This window comes from Callithrix jacchus, chromosome 14, assembly GCF_049354715.1.
Source record: "Callithrix jacchus isolate 240 chromosome 14, calJac240_pri, whole genome shotgun sequence".
NCBI lineage: Eukaryota > Metazoa > Chordata > Mammalia > Primates > Cebidae > Callithrix > Callithrix jacchus.
Genome location: NC_133515.1, coordinates 43,295,818 through 43,315,177, shown reverse-complemented (window position 1 = coordinate 43,315,177; position 19,360 = coordinate 43,295,818). Strand labels below are relative to the sequence as shown.

Genomic DNA, 19,360 nt, shown 5'->3' with positions numbered 1-19,360 from the left:
TTTGTTGAAGAGAAGGGGTGGGCACTGCAGTAGATATAACCTGCTTCAGGTAAGTCGGAGATGTGAATGATTTGGAATTACAAGCAAATTAAGGGAAATTCTCCTAAAACAAGATCATAAGGTCCTTTAAATAAGAGACAGATGTTTAAAACCCCCATTTTTTTTTTCCAGAAGCTCATTCACTGCAAAGAAGTTTGTCTCACTGGTTGTTATTTTTGTGTTAGCAGTACACTGTTTGCTAATGTGTACAACTCTCTTTATCTACAGGAAAAAATAAATACGCCTCTAACAAACATTTGTAGAATGCATACACTGTGGCCCCTCTCTAACACCTGGGGATCCAGACCCAAACCAGATACTGAAGTGTCCCTCTATTTGGAGGTAAAAAGACCACCCAAAAATGTTGCCAGCTGAATGGAGTTCTTACATACAAGTAAAAGAGCGAATGCTATTTTTGTTCTCATCTGCTATTCCATCAAGTCAGTGGAAATGCCTGTGCTTTTTGTAGGTACATGTCATCGCTAAAGTTGGTGGGGACAAGTCTGAAAGCAAGCCAGCTATTAGCAACTGTGCTCATGCAGGTTCTATCTTTAGTTAGACTGTGAAGAACTAAAAGTGTTAAAGTAAAAGTGTTAAAGACTCTGCTGCCTCTGCCATTGTTTGGGGGAAATGTTGACTGGGAGGTGTAGAAGGGGGATGAGGAGGAGGTGAAGCCAGTACCCCAGTGGCTGCCCCTCACAAGCTCCATGACTTCCGGGTGTGTCACTCACTGGGGGACAGACTGCCTACATCAACAGATCACTCTTCAAATCCAACATCTTTTAAAAAATCTATGGTAGAAAAGCAAACAGGCCCCATTAATGAATTTATTATTAGAGGTTTCTTGGTCATAATAAAGTATGTTAAATAGCATGCCTCATGTGGTCATCCAAACATCTGAACTGTTGACTGAAGAAAGGAAAAAACACTCTACCATACTTGTTTCTTTATGGTATTTCCTAGCACTGGGAAGGGCAGTATTTCTTTTTAAGCAGCATGACAGCCACCTATGTGGGAATGACTCTCACCATGGTAAATATGTTGGAGAGTGGCTGTCTGAAAGTCTGGCTGCATTTAGACCAAGACTGCTACGTGATGGTGCTCTCACACACACAAATAACTCCAGGTACCTCAGCATCCACAGCCTTCCATGGCTGACATTCAGAATCAGAATGGAAGGGGTTGGCTAGGATGGCAGGCAAGGGTCCTGGGCTCAAATCCTTACTCTGTTACTTGCTGGCAGAGGGAGCCTGGGAAAGTCACCTAACAATTTTGTGCCTTGGTTCAGTTTTTTAATCTATAAAATGGAGATACCACATCTGATAAGATTGCTAGGTGGGTTAAAGGAGTTTGTACAACATGTAAGGTACTTGAAGAACTATGAGCCAGGCATCCGTATAACTGCTGGCCACTATCTTTTAGAAGAAAGCACCATTGCCCTGTCATAGCAAGAAAGTGTCCAAGGTGTCCACTGTGTACCCTGCATCATATTATAAAAGAACTAGATCTGCTCCTGCTGCAATCTATAAGAAATTCAGGAGTTGGGGGCAAGGGCTAGGTCATGGTCTCTTTGCATTAATAACACCAGACCCAGCAGAGTATCTGATATACAGTTAGATGTTTACTAAAGTGAACAATCCACACAATAAATCACCAAAATAAATATGTAGATACATAGCATCTCCCACTTTGTGCTGATATTAGTTTTGTTATTCACTTCAATGCCTCTATAACACAGCATTAAGTAAAGAAAGCAGGAACCTCAGATGAACTCAGCACCAAATGCTGCGTTAGGCCTAGTTCACAAAAATCGCAACTACTATTTGATCACTTAGATACAACCTACATGGGATGATAGCAGAGATATTCCCATGCTTCTGCTCTATGAAAAAAAAAATGCCCTGCTTTTTATCTGAAATCCAAAATATCCAATTTAGTTGAAAGGACTGTTTTGTTTATTTTCCCCTCTGTTGCACAGTATGGGAAAGAGAAACTTCACAAGAAAGTAAGCTCGTTTTACATAGTGAGTTGATGTTGTTTTCCTAAGTATAAATCCCTAACTTTCAAGTGGTTCACTGGTGCAAAGCCAGTCTGTCAGCCAAAATCATCTACAACCCATAAAGGATTCAAAAAAGAATTTATTTGAAATTATGACCTCGATAAAAGAGAGTTCCATTTTCTTGATCCTAGTAGAACGTTTGTCCAGGAAATTGGAGTAATGCCACCCCCCCCCCATCCTCCGCAATTAAAGTTAAAATCGAGCAGAGTTCTGTTTAAGTCAGGAAGAAAACTGAACTCACTGGAATTTCTCATTCACAAGTAATGAGGGAGTCTAAGTCAACTACAGGTACCACATGAGCACAAAGAGTTCATTAGCGAAGACCTTTACTGAGAGACCCAGAAATAGCTTCTGAATCATTAAAGAATGACAAAGTTACTTAACAATCCTTAATGTATATGTGAGCCTAACAGTGTCAAAATCCATGAGACAGAAACTAATAAAACACCCAGGAGAAATAGAAGAATCCACTATTATAGGTAGCGACTTCAGTATCCCTCTAGCAGAAATGGTTAGATCCAGCAGACAGAAATCAGTAAGGACACAGTTAAGTTCTGGCAACAGCAGAATACACATTCTTCTCAAGCTCCTGTGGAACACTCACCAAGAGAAACTACATTCTGGGTCATAAAATATATCTTACCACATTTAAAGGAATAGAAATCATCCTATGCATGCTCTCAGACTACAGTGTAATTAAACTAGAAATCAGAACAGAAAGACAGCTGAAAAATTCCCCAGTACTGGAGAGGAAACAACACACGGGTCAGAAAGGAAACTCAAGACCAGGTAAAAATATTTTGAACTAAATGAAAATAAAAATACAACTTATCAAAATGTGTGGGATGCAGCAAAAGCAGTGCCTAGAGGAAAATTTATAGCACTTACTGAATATATTACAAAGAAGAGGCATCTAAAATCAATACTCTAAGCTTCTACTTTAGGAAACTAGAAAGAAAAGAGTAAATGAAGTACAAAGTAAACAGAAGAATGATGAAGTTATTCATTTTAGTTACTGCTTTGCTCTGTGCTCTCTGAAAATTAGTCATCCACATGGGATAGCACAGGTATATTTCATTTTACAGATGATCTGTTTTCCTTTTTTACAAATTGGAAGTTGGCACCACTTTTCCGACAGCAAGCACTCATTTTGTGTCTCTGTGTCACATTTTAGTAATTCTCATAATTAATTATTATTATAATATCTGTTATGGTGGTCTGTGCTCAGTGATCTTGGATGTACTATTGTAATTGTTTCAGGGTGCCATGAACCACACCCATAGAAGATGGCAAACTTAGCTGATCAATCAAAGTTTGGATTTGCAGTCAAATGGAGCAGTCAAAACACAAAACATTTATCAGTTATTTCTCCATCTCTCTCCTTCTCCTTGGGCCTCCCTATTCCCTGAGATACAATAATATTAACACTAGGCCAATCAATAACCCTACAGTGGCCTCTCAGTTTTGAAGTGAAAGGAAGAATTGCATGTCTCTCACTTTAAATCAAAAGCCAGAAATGATTTTTAAGCAGAGAACAGGCCAAAATCTAGGCCTCTTGCTTCAAACAATTAGCCAAGCTGTGAATGCAGAGGGAAAGTTCTTGGAGAAAATCAAAAGTGCTACTTCAGTGGACACCCAAATGATAAGAGAGCAAAATAGCCTTATGGTTGACATGGAGAAAGTTTTAGTGGTCTGGAAAGATGAAACCAGCCAAAACTTGCCCTTAAACCAAAGCCTAATTCAGAGAAAGTCCCTAGGTCTTTGATTCTGAGAGAAGTGAAGCAGCAGCAGAAGAAAGTTGGAAGCTAACAGAGGTTGGTTCAAGAGGTTTAAGGAAAGATGCCCTCTCCATAACATGAAAGTGCACAGTGAAGCAGCAGGTGCTGACACAGGAGTTGTAGCAAGTTATCCAGAAAGTCTAGCTAAGACCACTGATGGTGGTTACCCTGAACAACAAATTTTCAATGCTGATGAAACAGCCTTCAATTAGAAGATGATGCTATCCAGGACTTTTGTAGCTAGGGAGAAGTCAATGCCTGGCTTAAAATCTTCAAAGGACAGGCTGATTCTCTTGTTAGGGGCTGATGCAGCTGGTGACTTTTGGTTGAAGCTAATATTCATTTGCCATTCCAAAATTCTAAAGTCTTTATGCTAAATCTACTCTGCCTGTGCTCTACAAATGAAACAAAGCCTGGTTACAGCATATCTCTTTACGGTATGGTTTATAGAATATTTTAAGCCCACTGCTCAGGAAAAAAGTTATTTCTTTCAAAATGCTACTGCTCATTGACAATGCACCTGGGTCACCCAAGAGCTCTGATGGAGCTGTACAAGGAGATTAAAGTTGTTTTCGTGACTGCTAACACAACATTCACTCTGCAAGCCCATAGATTCAACAGCAATTTCAAAATTCAAGTCTTATGACCTACATTTTGTAATGCTATAGCTGCTACAGATTTGTGATTCCTCTGATGGGTCTGGGTAAAGCAAACTAAAAATCTTCTGGAAATGATTCACCATTCTAGAAGTCATTAGAACATTTGTAATTCATGGGAGTAGGCAGAAATGTCAACATTAACAGGAGTTTAGAAGAAGTTGATTCCAGCCTTGACGACTGATTTTGAGGGGTTTGAGACTTCAGTGGAGGAAGTCACTGCAGGTGTGGCAGGAGTAGCAAGACAACTGGAATTGGAAGTAAAGCCTGAAGAGGTGACTGAATTATTGCAATCTCAATAAAATTTGAATGGATGTAGAGTTATTTCTTATGGATGAACAAAGTAGTTTTCTGAGATGCAATCTATTCCTGGTGAAAATGGGGGAAACCTCAGGAATCTACTCCTGGGGAAGATGCTGTGAACATTGTGGAAATGACAACACGGGACCTAGAATATTCCATAAACTTAGTAGGTAAGGCAGTGGCAGGGTTTGAGAGGACTGACTTCAGTTTGAAAGTTCTACTATGAGTAGAATGCTATCAAACAGAACCACATATCACAGAAAAATCTTTCATGAAAGGAAGAGTCAATTAACGTGGCTAATTTCATTGTTGTTTTATCTTAAGAAATTGCCCCAGCTACCCTAACCTTCAGCAACCACCACCCTGATCAGTCAGCAGCCAACAACATCAAGGTGAGATCCTCCACTAATAAAGATCATGCTTTGCTGAAGGCTTAGATAATTGTTAGCATTTTTAACAATAAAGTATTTTTAATTAAGCTATGTAATTTGTTGAGACATAATGCTATTGCACACTTAACAGAACACAGTACAGTGTTACATAACTTTTATATGCACTGGAAAAACCAAAAAGTTAATGTAACTCACTTAATTTTGATATCTGCTTTATTGTGGTGGCCTGGATTTGGGCCTGCAATCTCTCTGAGGTCTGCCTATACTTCTCAAACTTTTCCATCAAAACCCCATAAAATGGCAAAGAGAGGGAACTCATACCAATCCCTCTAATTTGGGAATGCAGCCTGAAGCAATCCAATGAAAGAAAAAAAAATCACAATTTACATAAAGTCTTATCTTTTATCCTAAAAATTAACTTTGATAATTCTTTGATATTTCTTTTTTTCTTTTTTCCTGCAACCTCTGCCCCCCAGGTTCAAGCAATTCTCCTGTCTCAGCCTCCAGGTAGCTGGGATTAAAGGCACCTGCCACCATGCCCGGCTAATTTTTATATTTTTAGTAGAGTTGGGGTTTCACCATATTGGCCAGGCTTCTCTTGAACTCCTGACCTCAAGTGATCTGCCCACCTTGGCCTCCTAAAGTGCTGGGATTACAGGCATGAGCCACCACACCCAGACAACTTTGATATTTCAATCTTTTAGTCTATTCATTAACATATCTGAGTTTGTTTTAATATAGAAAACAATGTTAGGACTTGACAGTTAAGTTCCTTTTTCATTCTCCAGTTGTTCCCATGCCAGGTGTGGTCTGTGGTTTCCACATACGCCATGGCGTACTCCACACTAGTACTCCCATTTGAGAAGGGGACACGAAAATAGTCTCAGAGTTCACTAGAATGTGGAGGATTGCAGGCCTGCCTCATGACCTGGCCCAATTCTTGCAGAGCACGAAGTTCCAGAAACAACAGGAGAGAGGATAAGCAGGTTTACCCTGCCTTTCCGTGCCGTTGAGACCCAGTGCCCACCAGTCTCTGGGCAAGCCGGGGAATGAAGTAAACCACCAGCCTTTCCTTCCAGAGAGAGAAATGTGGTAAGTAATCCTTCTCTTCAGCACCTCCTAGGTAGGAGGGAAGTCAAGGTCTCATCATGAGGGTTAGAAGTGATGGGTATCCATCATAATACACTTTATCTTCCTGGTTCTCAATATTTTCTGCCTTAATTTTCTGGTACAATAACACATTCCATCTTATAAGAGTGGTTCATTATAGCCGTGATCCTCAGATCAATGGGAGAGAACAGAAACTCGACAGACAGACCAAGTGCTCCTAAGAATGTATCAACTGACAAAGTGAGATTTGAAATCAGTGAGTGGAGAATAAACTGTTCAATGAATGGTGTTAGAATAACTGGGTCATTATTTGTTAGATGTTTATCCCACATCTTACACCAAAATACATACTCAAAGAACTAAAATTTAGATTTGAAGGTAAATACATAAAGGTATGAGGGAAAATTAGAGATCAAAGAGTCACAGAAAATCCTTTCTACCCCAAGACTACGCATTATACAAAAGTAAATATCAAAAAGGAATTATGAACAGATTTTTTTAGTCCCTAAAGGTTAAAAACAAAAATCACACTTTTAATAAGCCCAAATATAACTCACATGAATTTAAACAGTAAGATGACAAAATACTTTCAGTGTGTATTTTTAAAAACTGCTTATAAATCTGTAATAAAATCACTAACCTACCCAAAACATGGCCTAAGGACACAAACAGGTAACTCACAAGAAAGTAAGTTTGAATACTCAAACACGAAGCAGGATTCAATCTTCTGAAAACCAAAGAAATACGAATTAAAACAATGAGATACCATTTCGCCAAGATAATTAGCAAAGTCTAGAAAACTATAATATTCACAATGAGCAAATCTGGCAATAAATAGGCATTCATACATAGACAATAGAATTATAAATGTGTACAGCTTTTCTAGAGAGCAGACCGTCAACATATATTAAGAGACAAAAAAAAGTGGGAAACTTTTGACCTAGTGGTCAATTTCTGGTGATTCATCTGTAGAAAATAATTCTAAAATGCTGGTACTAACTCAGTGGCAAGAATTTTCATTTCAGGTTTGAATATTTAAAAGTTTAAAGCAATCTATATCTCCATCAATAAGGGATGGATTAATAAGTGGCAGAGTTATATAACAGAATACACTGTAGCCACAAAAAATTAACAGTTTATAGATATATGTTTGCCACAGAAATATTTTCTCCACATACTGTAAGCAAAAAGCAGATTTTAAAACAGAGTCTAGCAAAGTTGTGAGGGGAAAAAAGTGACTATATAAATATCTGTATCCTTGCCCAGAAAGAAGGCTGGTAAGACACCTGCTAGTGAAATCTAGTAAGAGGATGTCTCTGGTGAGTCAATTTGGGGGTGTTTTTACACCCTGTTTGCAGATTCTGATTTCAGCTTCATTTTGGGAAAACAAAGTGCAGGATTTAACTGAGGCTGGTGGAAAAGGAGCATGTGGTGAAGAGCTCACATGGGGAGATGGCAGCAGAGGATGCATGTGTTCTTTGAATGAGAAGTGGCTGGCGCTGTGGCCAGCATAGGGGTGTGCTTGTTTTGAGGGTTTCTTTTGTTGGGGGAGGAGAGTGCTTGACGGGATTCAGAGAGAGTCCAAATCCAGAAGGATTCTCCATCTGTGTGATCTAAGAGTTTACCTCACATTCCTAAAAACTGCTCAGGCCCCAGGCTTGCTTTCATTCCAGTTCAGGGACCTATGATTCATCCCCTGAAACCCTAATTATAACACCCGAGGTCTCCTATGTGCAAAAAACATCTGTCATTGTTTAAATTTGCTGGCAGGGAGGGTGTACAGCACGCAGACCGGCCTGATGATGCATTCCTCCATTGCAAAACTTAAAACCCAGAAACCATCCCAAGGTGAGAAGGGTTCCAGCCCAAATTTCCAACTGTGCTCAGTGACAAATAAGATAGACAGGTTATGTCCACCATAATTCATACACCAATTCCTCAGGGCTGCTGCCATGGCAGAAGTTACAGATCTTAAGCTCTGTCAACCAAAAAAAGTATCATAAATATGAGTTTTCCTTGTTAGTTGCTAAGAACTGGAAGAAGGAAGGGAGGAAAGTGTGTAATTGCAAACCTCTTGTTTATCAGCTTTAGCCACTTTTGTGTGACCATGTTACCTGAACTGTTTAGCCAGTTAATCTCTGATGCGCCTTGGAAGTAAAGTAATTACAAAGAGAATGCCTCAGACCTGGCCAGAGATGACGAAAAAGAGTAAAGCTACATCTACCCTCTGAGCACCCAGGAGAATTTTTACTGACCTCATTCAAACTCAGATTAAAGCCCCTAAGGAGCCCAAGCTGAAGATATGGTCTCACTGTAAGAGTCTAATATTTTAACCCAGAAGTACTGATCTTAACACAACAGAAAAGCAACAAAAAACACCCAGCAATAAATTCTCTCACATAAGCATTGGTTGTGCATCTAACGGACACAATATTGTATCTGGGGGTTTTAACTTATTTTAAAGTTTAATGAAGCATCAAGATGCTGCTTAGCAGCCTCAGCTACAAATTACAATGTCATTTACTCTCGAGATGAGAAATGGCATTACTGTAACAACATTTGGGGGAAAAACCCCACACATTATCGCCTCCTGCTTTAAAAAACCAACAAAACAAAAATGCCAACTTCTTTAGTAAATTATGATGAAAAACATGTTTTAACATCATAAAGAATGTGTGTATATGTACATATATATATATATATATATATATATAACAAAAAATTCAGCTTCATACTTAACTGTTAAATGCACAAACATTATCCGGAAAGCCATGAAAAATACAAGAATATCTACTGCCTTTTAAGAAACTATGCCCTTAAAGTTTCAGTCTGCACTATAATAAAAGATTAAAATATTAATAATTTAATATTTAATAAGGAATTAAAATAAGATATTTAATATAAGAGATTAAAATATTAATAATTTAATATTTAATAAGATATTAGAACCTTTAATAAGAGATTAAAATATACAAGCTTAAATGATCGTCTACCTAGAAAACCTAAGAGGATCAACTGAGGGACTATTAGAATTAACAAAACTCATTAAGACATAAATATGAAAGAAAAGCTTTTATATACCAGCAATAACCAATTAGAATAATAGCAGGAGGAAATGTCTCCCACACTAGAACAGAGGTCCATGAGAACTGAAACTCTACCTCATTCTTGACTGAATCCTTAGCATCTAGAAGTGGTCCCAGCATAGAATATGTGCTTAATAAATATTTGTAGAATAAATGAGTGAACTCATAATAAGGGCAAAAATGGAATATAATGGAACCAAACTGAAATTCCATAAACAGATTCCAATACTTAAGAATTTGGCATATGAAAATTAACCAGGCACAGAAAGACAAACTTCACATGTTCTCACTTATTCATGGCAGCTAAAAATTAAAACAATTGAACTCATGGAGACAGAGTAGAATCGCTGGTTACCAGAGGCTGGATAGGGTAGTTAGGAGGAGGCGTGGGGGAGTGGAGGTGGTTAAAGGGGCAAAAAGTAGAAAGAATAAGATCTAGCATTTGATAGCAGAACAGGGGACTACAGTCAATAATAATTTAATTTTACATTTTAAATTAGCTAAAAGAGTCTAATTGGATTATTGGAGGATAAATGCTTGAGGTCATAGATGCTCCATTTATCCTGATGTGATTATTATACATTGGATGCCTATGTATCAAAATATCTCATGTACCCTATAAATTTATATGCCTACTACGTACCCACAAGAATTAAAAAATATTTTTAAAAGTTGGAAGGAGACTTAGAAGCAGCAGCAGCAGCAGCAGCAGCAGCAGCAGCAGCAGCAGCATAGTGTGTCTCATGCTAAACTTCTAGTAGCGCTGAACTGAGATTTGAATTGAGTTGATGAGATTCCAAGTCCTGTGTGCTTAGTTCCTATGCTACAGTATGTCCCAGATCTTATCAGTTTACAAAGAAACTATTTTAGTTGTTAAAAAAAAAACCCAGAATTTATCATATGATGAAAATGGAATTTCAAACCACAGGGGATTATTCCATAAATAGCATTTGAGACCACTAACTGGTTGACTGTTTCAAAAAACAAAAATGAGTTGCAGCTCACAATCTACCCTAGAAAAATTATAAAATATTTTAATATCTCATAACACATGAGACCACTAAAGAATCATAAGAAAAAAAGTAAGAAAATATTGGCTGTGTCTTGGAATAAGAAAATGTTTTCCTAAATATATCAGTAAAGGTGGAAAGCTAATGGGAAAAGATGTATAGTTTCTGCTACATAAAAATAAAAACCTTAGATATGTTAAAATACCATAAACAAAACAGTAAGAGATTAAAAACTAAATGGGGGAAAATACTTGCAGTATATAACTGAAAAGGATTACTATTCTTTTCATATAAAGTGTTATTATAAAACTCCAAGAAAAGAATAATCAATCAATAAGAAAAATGTTTTAAAGATTAAGATGCAAATAGCAAAATGACAAATGACCAAATTTACTGACCCTAACAAATACTAAATATGAAAACTAAGCCGAGATTATTTTTCTCCAATCAACTTGGCAAATGTTAAATCTAACTTACAGTGTTAGGGAAGAGTCAATAAAGTGAGAGAAGAGGCCAATTTCTAGAAATTTATTCTAAATATTAAAAGATGTGAAAAACATTTATATACAAGAATGTCTGTTATATTACTTATCTTCCTTGGCTTTAGGCACTATAAATTTAATATATGCTTCTTACAAAAAAATTAACCTATTCAGAGCAAGACACTACACTATACATATAGTACTGGAACCTGACCTTTTAAATTTAGCATATTGTGAAAAGCTTTCATTGTTTTATTTTACTTTTATTTTTAATGTCAGGTCAGCTTTTATTTTTAGATTCAGGGGTACATGTGCAGGTTTGTTACATGGGTATGTTGTGTGATTCTGAGGTTTGGGGTATGATTTATTGTTACCCAGAGAGTAAGCATGGTGCCCAACAGGTACTTTTTCAACACGTGCTCCTACCCTCCATCCCAGTGAAAACTTTTTTTTTTTTTCCTTTGAGACAGGGCCAGGCTGGAATGCAGTGACTCAATCATGACTCACTGTAACCTCAACCTCCTGGAGGTCACAGGTGAGTGCTCCATTGATACTCTCACCTCAGCCTCCCAAGTAGCTGGGACTACAGGCATGTGCTACCATACTCTGCTAATTATTATTATTATTTGCAAAGATCAGGAGAGTCTCTCGCTGGGAGCTGCAGACTGGAGTTGTTCCTATTCTGCCATCTTTGATCTGGCCACAGGGATGGAGTCTCACACTATGTTACCCAGGCTGGTCTTGAACTCCTGGGCTCAAGTGATCTGCCTGCCTCAGCCTCCCCAAAGGGCTGGGATTACAGGTGTAAGCCACCTTGCCTAGCCAGAAAACCTTTTAATAGCTAAATCTTTTAAATAGCTACACAGTAAATCATTGCACCAACATAGAAAAATAACGTATTTTTTAAATCTCCTTAAATAATTATAGGAGTGTGGTACTAGTGACTTGTTCTTACAAACAATTCAGCAGTCACCATCTTCTACATATTTCTTTGCACATGACAACATGTATTTATGTAGGATATATAAAAAAAACTGGAATTGATGACTCAGAAGTGATGCCCACTTAAAATTTGTAGCTATTCTGACTTTAAAAAAAGTTCTATCAGTTAATATTCCTAACAACAATGTGGATTATTCATAATACTAACAAATAGGAAAAATCTATATGGTCAAAGTGCTTCAAAATTTGTTATAACATATGTAGTCAAGGGAATATTTCCCAGCCACTACTAATGTTATATATGAATGTTTAATGACACAAAAATGTTTGTTGGCTGGGCGTGGTGGCTCACGCCTGTAATCCCAGCACTTTGGGAGGCTGAGGCGGGTGGATTACCTGAGGTCAGGAATTCAAGACCAGTCTAGCCAACATGAAGAAACCCTGTTTCTACTGAAAACACAAAAATTAATTGGAAATCACTTGAACCCAGGAGGCAGAGGTTGCAGTGAGCTGAGATGGTGCTACTGCACTCCAGCCTGGGCAACAGAGTGAGACTCCAGCTCAAAAACAAACAAACAAAACCTGTTATGATTAAGTTACAAAAATAAGTACATTAAACAGTGTGAACCAACTGGAATTCATATATGCTTTTAAAGAATAGAGACTTATACTATCTATATAATAGTATACTATAAAGAATAGATCCATCAGATTCTAAAACAAAATGTTAATCAGTTATCTTTCAGTGGTGGAATTATAGGTCAGCAAAACACTCTCTTACACTTGTCTTAATTTTCCAAGTGTTCTAGAGAAAAATGTTTTTGCAATTGTGAAGACATTGAATTATAACCTATTTTTTTTAAACAATAAAACACCATTCTGAAGACTACCAGCATTAGTGATGCAAGACTTTATATGCAACCACCCTTGATTGTCATAACAAAGAATTTTCCAGGATTAACATTAACACCACCAAGTGTTTGCCAACTGAGTACCTCAGAGTATCCTGCACTGAGTTCCCAAGAGGTCATCAAATACTTACTGGTCCCTGCTGAGGCTTTGGCACCTGCTCAGAGGTGCCAAACACAGAGATGAAGAGGAAGAAGCCCTCAAGCTGGTTGAGGAGACAGGTTTGGCACCAACCAACATTAATCCAAACCAGAACACAGAAAGGCCAGGGCTCTGCTACCAGGGTTCCCAGCCAGAAAAGATGGCAAGATGAAAACAGGCAAAGCAATGGCAGCCTGCTTGTTGCATAAAGGGGTTCCATCTTGAGGAAAGCCTAACCAGCAGTAAATACTTCAAGGATACAAACATGAGGGCAGAGAGAATGGAAAGCCTTTCACGGTAAGGGGACAACAGCAACAAAAATGAAAGCCAAAAGTTCTGGGGATAGAATTCACCTGACTAGGGGAGCAACTCCATGTGAAACACATTTGCCTTCTCTGACTTAGAGCACCAGCAAAATACAGTCAATTACATCTCAATAAACTTCCAACTTTTTCTAGGCCCAGGTAGCAACTATATATTTCTGAAGTAATACACAGTACAACAAATCTTTTAACATAATTTACTATTTTACCCAGTTTTTACCTGGATTTTTCGTTTTATTCTAAGGGGAATGTGCCTTGAAGAGGTCCTAAGAGATGGTTTTGGTAGTCTAGATTTCTGGCTTGAGTCTATGAAAGATTTTTGTACTTGACATTTCATAGGGGGAAGAAAAGGCTAAACAAAACCCAAAGCCACCGTAAAAGTCTCCCAATCTTTCTCTATCTAGGTGCAATCTTAAACATATTAGCTCTTCAGCAGAGAACTATGTTCATATTTTTTAATTAGGTGATTAAAAATATTTGAAATGGCAGCAAAACAATGGCCAGCTTTTGACAATCCAAAGGGAAAAAAGGAAAAGGTGACATGATTAGCATTGGTAAGCTTAAGTTTAATAACGTGATCATTAACATTTTCCATGGATAAAGAACAAGAACCCTTACAATTAAAAGGTCTCAGCAAGAGTGTCAACTCTGTCCTGGTCAGCCAGACAGGCCTCAGACGCTCCTTTAATCATAGCCTGTAAATTCATAGTGGCATTTACAAACATCAGGATGTACTTCATGTAAAATGCAATTGGTTCAGCCAGAAGTTTCCCTAACAGCAACGGACTGAAGAGCAGTGGTTCTCCCAGGGTCCCTTCTGCCCTCTTCCCACCAGCAATATAAGCCACACCTGGGAACTTGTTAGACATGCAAACCTCCCACCCACAGAATCACAATTGCAGCGGAGGGGGTCTGGCAATCCATTTTAAACAACCCTCCAGGTAATTCTGATTTAAGGCCAGCTGTAGAAGATACTACAGAGATTTTGAGTGTGACACCAAGCACAAGAGGCCTAATTCAGTGTGTACAAGCCATTTTCATTTTCCTTAACCAAATCTCCTCTTCCCATTGCCCATCCCTTTTAGAGGGCCGTGCAAAGAGTAGGACTTTGTTCAAGACACACTTTGAAAAGGTCCTTAGATAGGCCTAATGGAAAAGGCATCTATTTTTCATATGTTACCACAGTAACAAGAAGAATCATTTATTCCTATAAGAAAAGTACCCTTTGCAGGGGACATTGAGTATTTACAGAAAGATCACTTTATCCGGAGGAACTCAAAATTTGGAAAAGCAAATATGGAAAACTTGGCCTCTAAGACTTCCATGTACACCTTTACAGGCCACGTTCTAAACGAACAGTCCCTAATTACAGCTGCCCAATACGGAAAACATGTGTCCTAGGAAAACCTCCACCGTCTACTCTGAAAGACATCATGTCCGTGTAATAGAGGAAAAAAAGTCTTATTTCAGTTCCCGTGCTGGTCCCTCAGTCTTGACTTAAACAGGGAAGGTGATCTATTTCACCTCTGCCCATCCTTAATGCTACTTTGGGTCCTGTGACACCCTTCTTTAGGTCCACATTCAGTCTTTATTTATGGGAGTTGCAATAAAAATAATAAAGCTTATCTCTGGATTATAAAACTATTTCATATCACAAAATCAATTGCATTTTGTGTGCAGTCCTTGTTTTTAGTTTATAAATAGCTTCCATATTTACCATCTCATTTGAATCTTACAACAGCCTGTGAGCTGAACACAGTTTTATTATTCCCACTTTACAGATGAGAAAACTGGAACTTAGAGCTAACCTCAACAAACAACGGATCACTGAACATTAAAGAGGAGACACAAATGCTTTGCATAAAAAACTAAAGCATTCATGATGTCTAAAAGAACCTCCACATTTGCTTGAATTTGTCATCAGCCAAATAATAGTCATCAGAAATTACCTAGGTAGGTTTTTAGGTTGGGTGATATTTTTCTAAGGAATGGTAAATAGCATGGAGATGAGATAAACAAAAACCTACAAACTCTCCCAGTTGTACAACTCACATAACCTGCAATGATGTCTGAAATTCTATGGGGCTCAAAGTAACAACAAAGGTGATGCTGATAAGATTAAGCTCTTACTCATACCAGGCACTCTTCTGAATATATTAAATATATTCAACAACCCTATTAATATCCCCATTTTAGAGGTGAGAAAAACAAGGCACAGAAAAGCTAAGTAACTTGCCCAAGTCACACATGTTGCTCAGTGAACACAGAGGAGGAAATGTAACTGGAAGTGCCAAGCTCCTGTGCGGTCTGCCTGCCAGTGATGGAAACCTGACATGGGAGGGAAGCTACCACAGGAACATGGGTTATGTTTCCAGTGTTGCCATTTGGGCAACAGTCTTCACATTCGCTTATTCGAAACATTAATCAATGCTCAGGTTCCAAGTAATCGAACATTAACTGAGACTCCTAACAGCCAGTTCCTTCTCAGACTGTCCCCACAAAGGTTTCCTAGATCTTGGGTAGCAATGGAACGCTAGTTGATTCTCCTGGAACTGCCTTCAACTATTTAAGAAAAACCAGAGGGGAAAGCAGCTTTGGAGGAAATGTGCAAAGTAAAGCTGTGTGTGGGAGGCAGCATTTCTAGTAAATGTACAGAACTCAAGGCTCTGATTTTACTTTTAAAGATGTGTAAATAAAAAGGAGTCCTCACTGGTGGTATAAGTTACTCCTGCCTTTTTTTTCTCCACTGTTTTCAACTTGCTCACATTTTGGAACTGTGCGAGCCAGCTTTTACATAGTGATCAATCTTTTAAAGTTTATACATCATCTTCTTAAGGAAGGAAACAAAGATCAAGCTGAAAAGAACATTCAGGCAATGGAGAAAAATTACATGATAAATAAATGCAGTCTTCATAGGCAAGTATACTGTAATGGGAGCGTGGTGTGTAGGGACAACTTTCCAACACTTACTCAAATGTGCTGATCTTCCTCATTTCCTGCCTCTAATTTTTACCTAATAACCACCTTGAGATCCCAGGAATTCAAAAGGAAGCCCAATTTAACACCAAGTTCCAGGGTATTCCATATAATCTCTCTTGAAGGCAAAGTCCCAAAACTGAGAGATGGGACTATGATGACCACAAGTCAGGTAACACTTCACATTCACATTCCTTCCACATTCTTTGACAGTCCTGGTCCAACTACTTATTGTGGACCCTGTGTGCTTTACTTTCTTCTGCTGTTTAATGAGGATAATATTAATACCTTCTCTCAGGTTGGTTTGAAAACTGCATGAATTAACAAATGTAAAGCACTTGGAACTGTCTGACACAAAGTGCTGAATAGCGTCAGCTGTTACTACTACTACTTACTACTATTATTTACAAAAACATTACAACGGATAATTATATCCAGAAAGCTTCCATTGTATTAGTAATATTTTATTGCTTTTTCTAAAACTCAGAAATCAGAGCAGCAGTCAATACATGCAAACAAAAAAGGTAATTCTTCAAAAAAGTGGGGGAAAAGCCTCCCATAGCCTCATACCCATGACACCTGCTGGTGAGTTTCGGGTAAGGGCATAGCTGGGAGCATCCGGTTCCACCGCTGCCTTGTATTTCTCTTAGAGGATGCCTCCCCTTCTGCTGCGGTTTTTAATCAGCGTTTCAAGGGAAGGGTTGCAGGCGGGGCCGCGAACCCCCTGAAGTTGTACACGGAGCTGGGTGAGGCTGCGGCTCTGGGCATTTCTGGGGAGGGGTTCCATGGCTTTCCACAAACTCTAACCACCCGGTAGCGAGCCACAGGCTATCCAGGGTTAAACTCCGGGCATATCGAGCGAACGCTTCACGGAAGACTGTAGCAATAACCGGGACACCTGCGCTGTTACTCAGCTATCTCAAAACCAGAGAGACCCGGCAGCACAAGGGGGAAGAGCTGGCCAGGAGGCGCGCGGTGCTGCGCCCTCATCGCGCCCAGACAGACCTGTGTACTTCGCTGCGGGATAACGCACCGCTCAGCAGACCTGACCCGGGAGAGGGGTTTCACTTCCCCTCCCCTTCTCCATCACTCCTAATTTCCAAGAACAAACTCAAAGGAAACTGGCAGCGCAAGGTCTAGGGTTTCACTCCTGCCCTCGGCTGACACCAAAACCACTTCTCCCAGGGAAATTATTTAAAAGAACCATTAATCCGCACAAAAATCCAAAACCTACCCCAAAACTCAAGAGCTCTGAAAGGAGATTGAGGGCGCCTCTGCGGATCGCAAACCTCTCCTCTGCTGGTCGCTGGGGCTTAGGGGTGGGCAAGGGGGCGCCACAGGGGCGCAGGCAAGACCCAGCCAGAGGGTCGGTCGCCGGTCCCGGTTCCGGCCCGGTCTACACGCCAGCGACGCCGGCGGAGCTGGGCTCGGAGGCGGCCAGGTAAGCATATAGGTGTGGGCATGTGTCTGAGCAGACAGCCGCGCGGATTAAAGTTCAAGCCCGTTCACACTCCGCTTCCCTCCCCTTCCCAGGCATTCTCACGCACGGCCCAGGCAGCCACTTTCCCCGGGAAGCCTGGGCGCTGGTCCGGACAGTCTACTCTTTGTCATCCTTAATGACTCTCCTTCCCTCCCAGGCGCCAACCCATTGAGACAATTCACCTCTCTCCCCTCTCCCAGGCGGGCGCATAAACCCCCGGAAAGGAGAACTCGGGGGGTCGGGGGAAGCAGGGTGTCGCGGGGCGCAGGGGGCGCCGCAGGCGGCGTACGTACCCAGCGCGAACAGGGCGAGCTGTCCAGCCGAGGGGACCATTGTACGTGCGGGCTGGCGGGCGGGCAGCAGGCGCTGCAGCCTCCTGCCCTACCTGCGGTGCCCGAGTGGCGGAGCGGCGCCGCGGTGCGGGGGAAAAAGGCGCTGGCTAGGAAGGGCCTGCCCCCGGCGCCGGCGGGCGGGCGGAGGGAGGACCGAGCGCCTCTCTGCTCGCACTCGCCCTGCAGCGCTGCCCGCCGGGCGGAAATAGGGAGGCGGCTACCGTCACCTCCTCGCCACTCGGCGACCGGGGCACGGCTGACCCCCTCCCACCTCGACGGGGGTGCCCCCCTGAGGGCACAGAGGGTGGGGGTTTGGGGAAAGGGGCGGGGACGCCGAGCGCACCGAGCTGGGCGCGGGCGGCGGGGCTGGGCGGGGCGACCTGGGATCCCGGAGCTTGGCGGCGCGAGCCGGGCACCCGGGCCCAGGAAAAGGCAGGAAGCGCCTGACTTGAGACACCACCCCAGATTGCCAGCGCCGTGCTGCCACGGACTCCCAGCGTGAGGAGTCGGCGCCAGCCGCGCAGCCGGAGCCTCCCGGGCCGCAGTGGCGGCTTCCAGGCTCTAGGCGGCGGAGCGGAGCCGCCCGGGCGCCCGTTACCTGCACCGAGGGGCCGCTCCTGGAAAAGGGCTTGTTTCGCCGACTTGGCTCGTGGAAAGTGCTCCCCCGAATTTGTGAAGAATTTGTTAAACCAGGTTTCCCACCGTGCCCCATCCCCATCAATTCTGGCAACGCTGCAGCCTTACCTCCCAGGCAGGCCACATGGTTAACATCAGTCTTCATACCTCTGGCCTGGGGTTGATAAAAAGATGGGTCTCTGCCGACGTCGAATCTGGTTATACAGCACCACCAGCTGAGGCCAAGAGCCTGCTAGCGTGTCACCAAGTGTACCCCAAAAGAGGGGTGTGTGGGCCCAAGTCACCTGGGTGGTCCTTTCAGGATTTGTGGCTCTGAGGTGGCCCCTGGTGTTCGAATTTGAGGAGGTGGAGGGGATAGAGGGAAGACATTCTGGGTAAAGAGTGGAAGATCCATAGGGGACAGTACACCCGGGAGAGTCATATTCTCCAGGTACCTAGAGCTCACACACTGACCCTCTTTTCCTGCCCCCTCTGACCTAGCTGCTCCGGGTAGATCTACTTTCCCTGGAGGTGGGGGTGGGGACGGCTGGGCCTGGAATCTCTTGCTGTTCACTTGGCAGGAGGTCCAGACACTCAGGATTGACTTTTGCCCAGTTTGTTTCATGTAAGTAGAGCAGCCTAGTTTCCAGATGGAAGCACCAGGCTCAACATTTGGGCAGGAAGCACCACTGTAAATCTTACCTTTCAACATATTTATTTGTCGGAG

General features: G+C 41.3%; 1 protein-coding gene across 3 annotated transcripts in view; it reads right to left on the bottom strand.

Annotated features, from left to right (window-relative positions):
* The window catches only part of TGFA (transforming growth factor alpha), a 105,135-nt gene extending 86,026 nt beyond the window's left edge, over positions 1–19,109 (bottom strand). For 2 of the 3 annotated variants that reach the window (XM_002757649.6, XM_008980541.4), the window contains exon 1: positions 17,980–18,086. In XM_002757649.6, the coding sequence (XP_002757695.2) occupies positions 17,980–18,019 (40 nt within the window). In that variant the 5' untranslated portion in view covers positions 18,020–18,086. Of the gene's footprint in view, positions 1–17,979 lie in introns of all 3 variants that reach the window. The other variant, XR_013526508.1, reaches the window with a different exon arrangement.
* Positions 19,110–19,360: the final 251 nt, after the last annotated feature.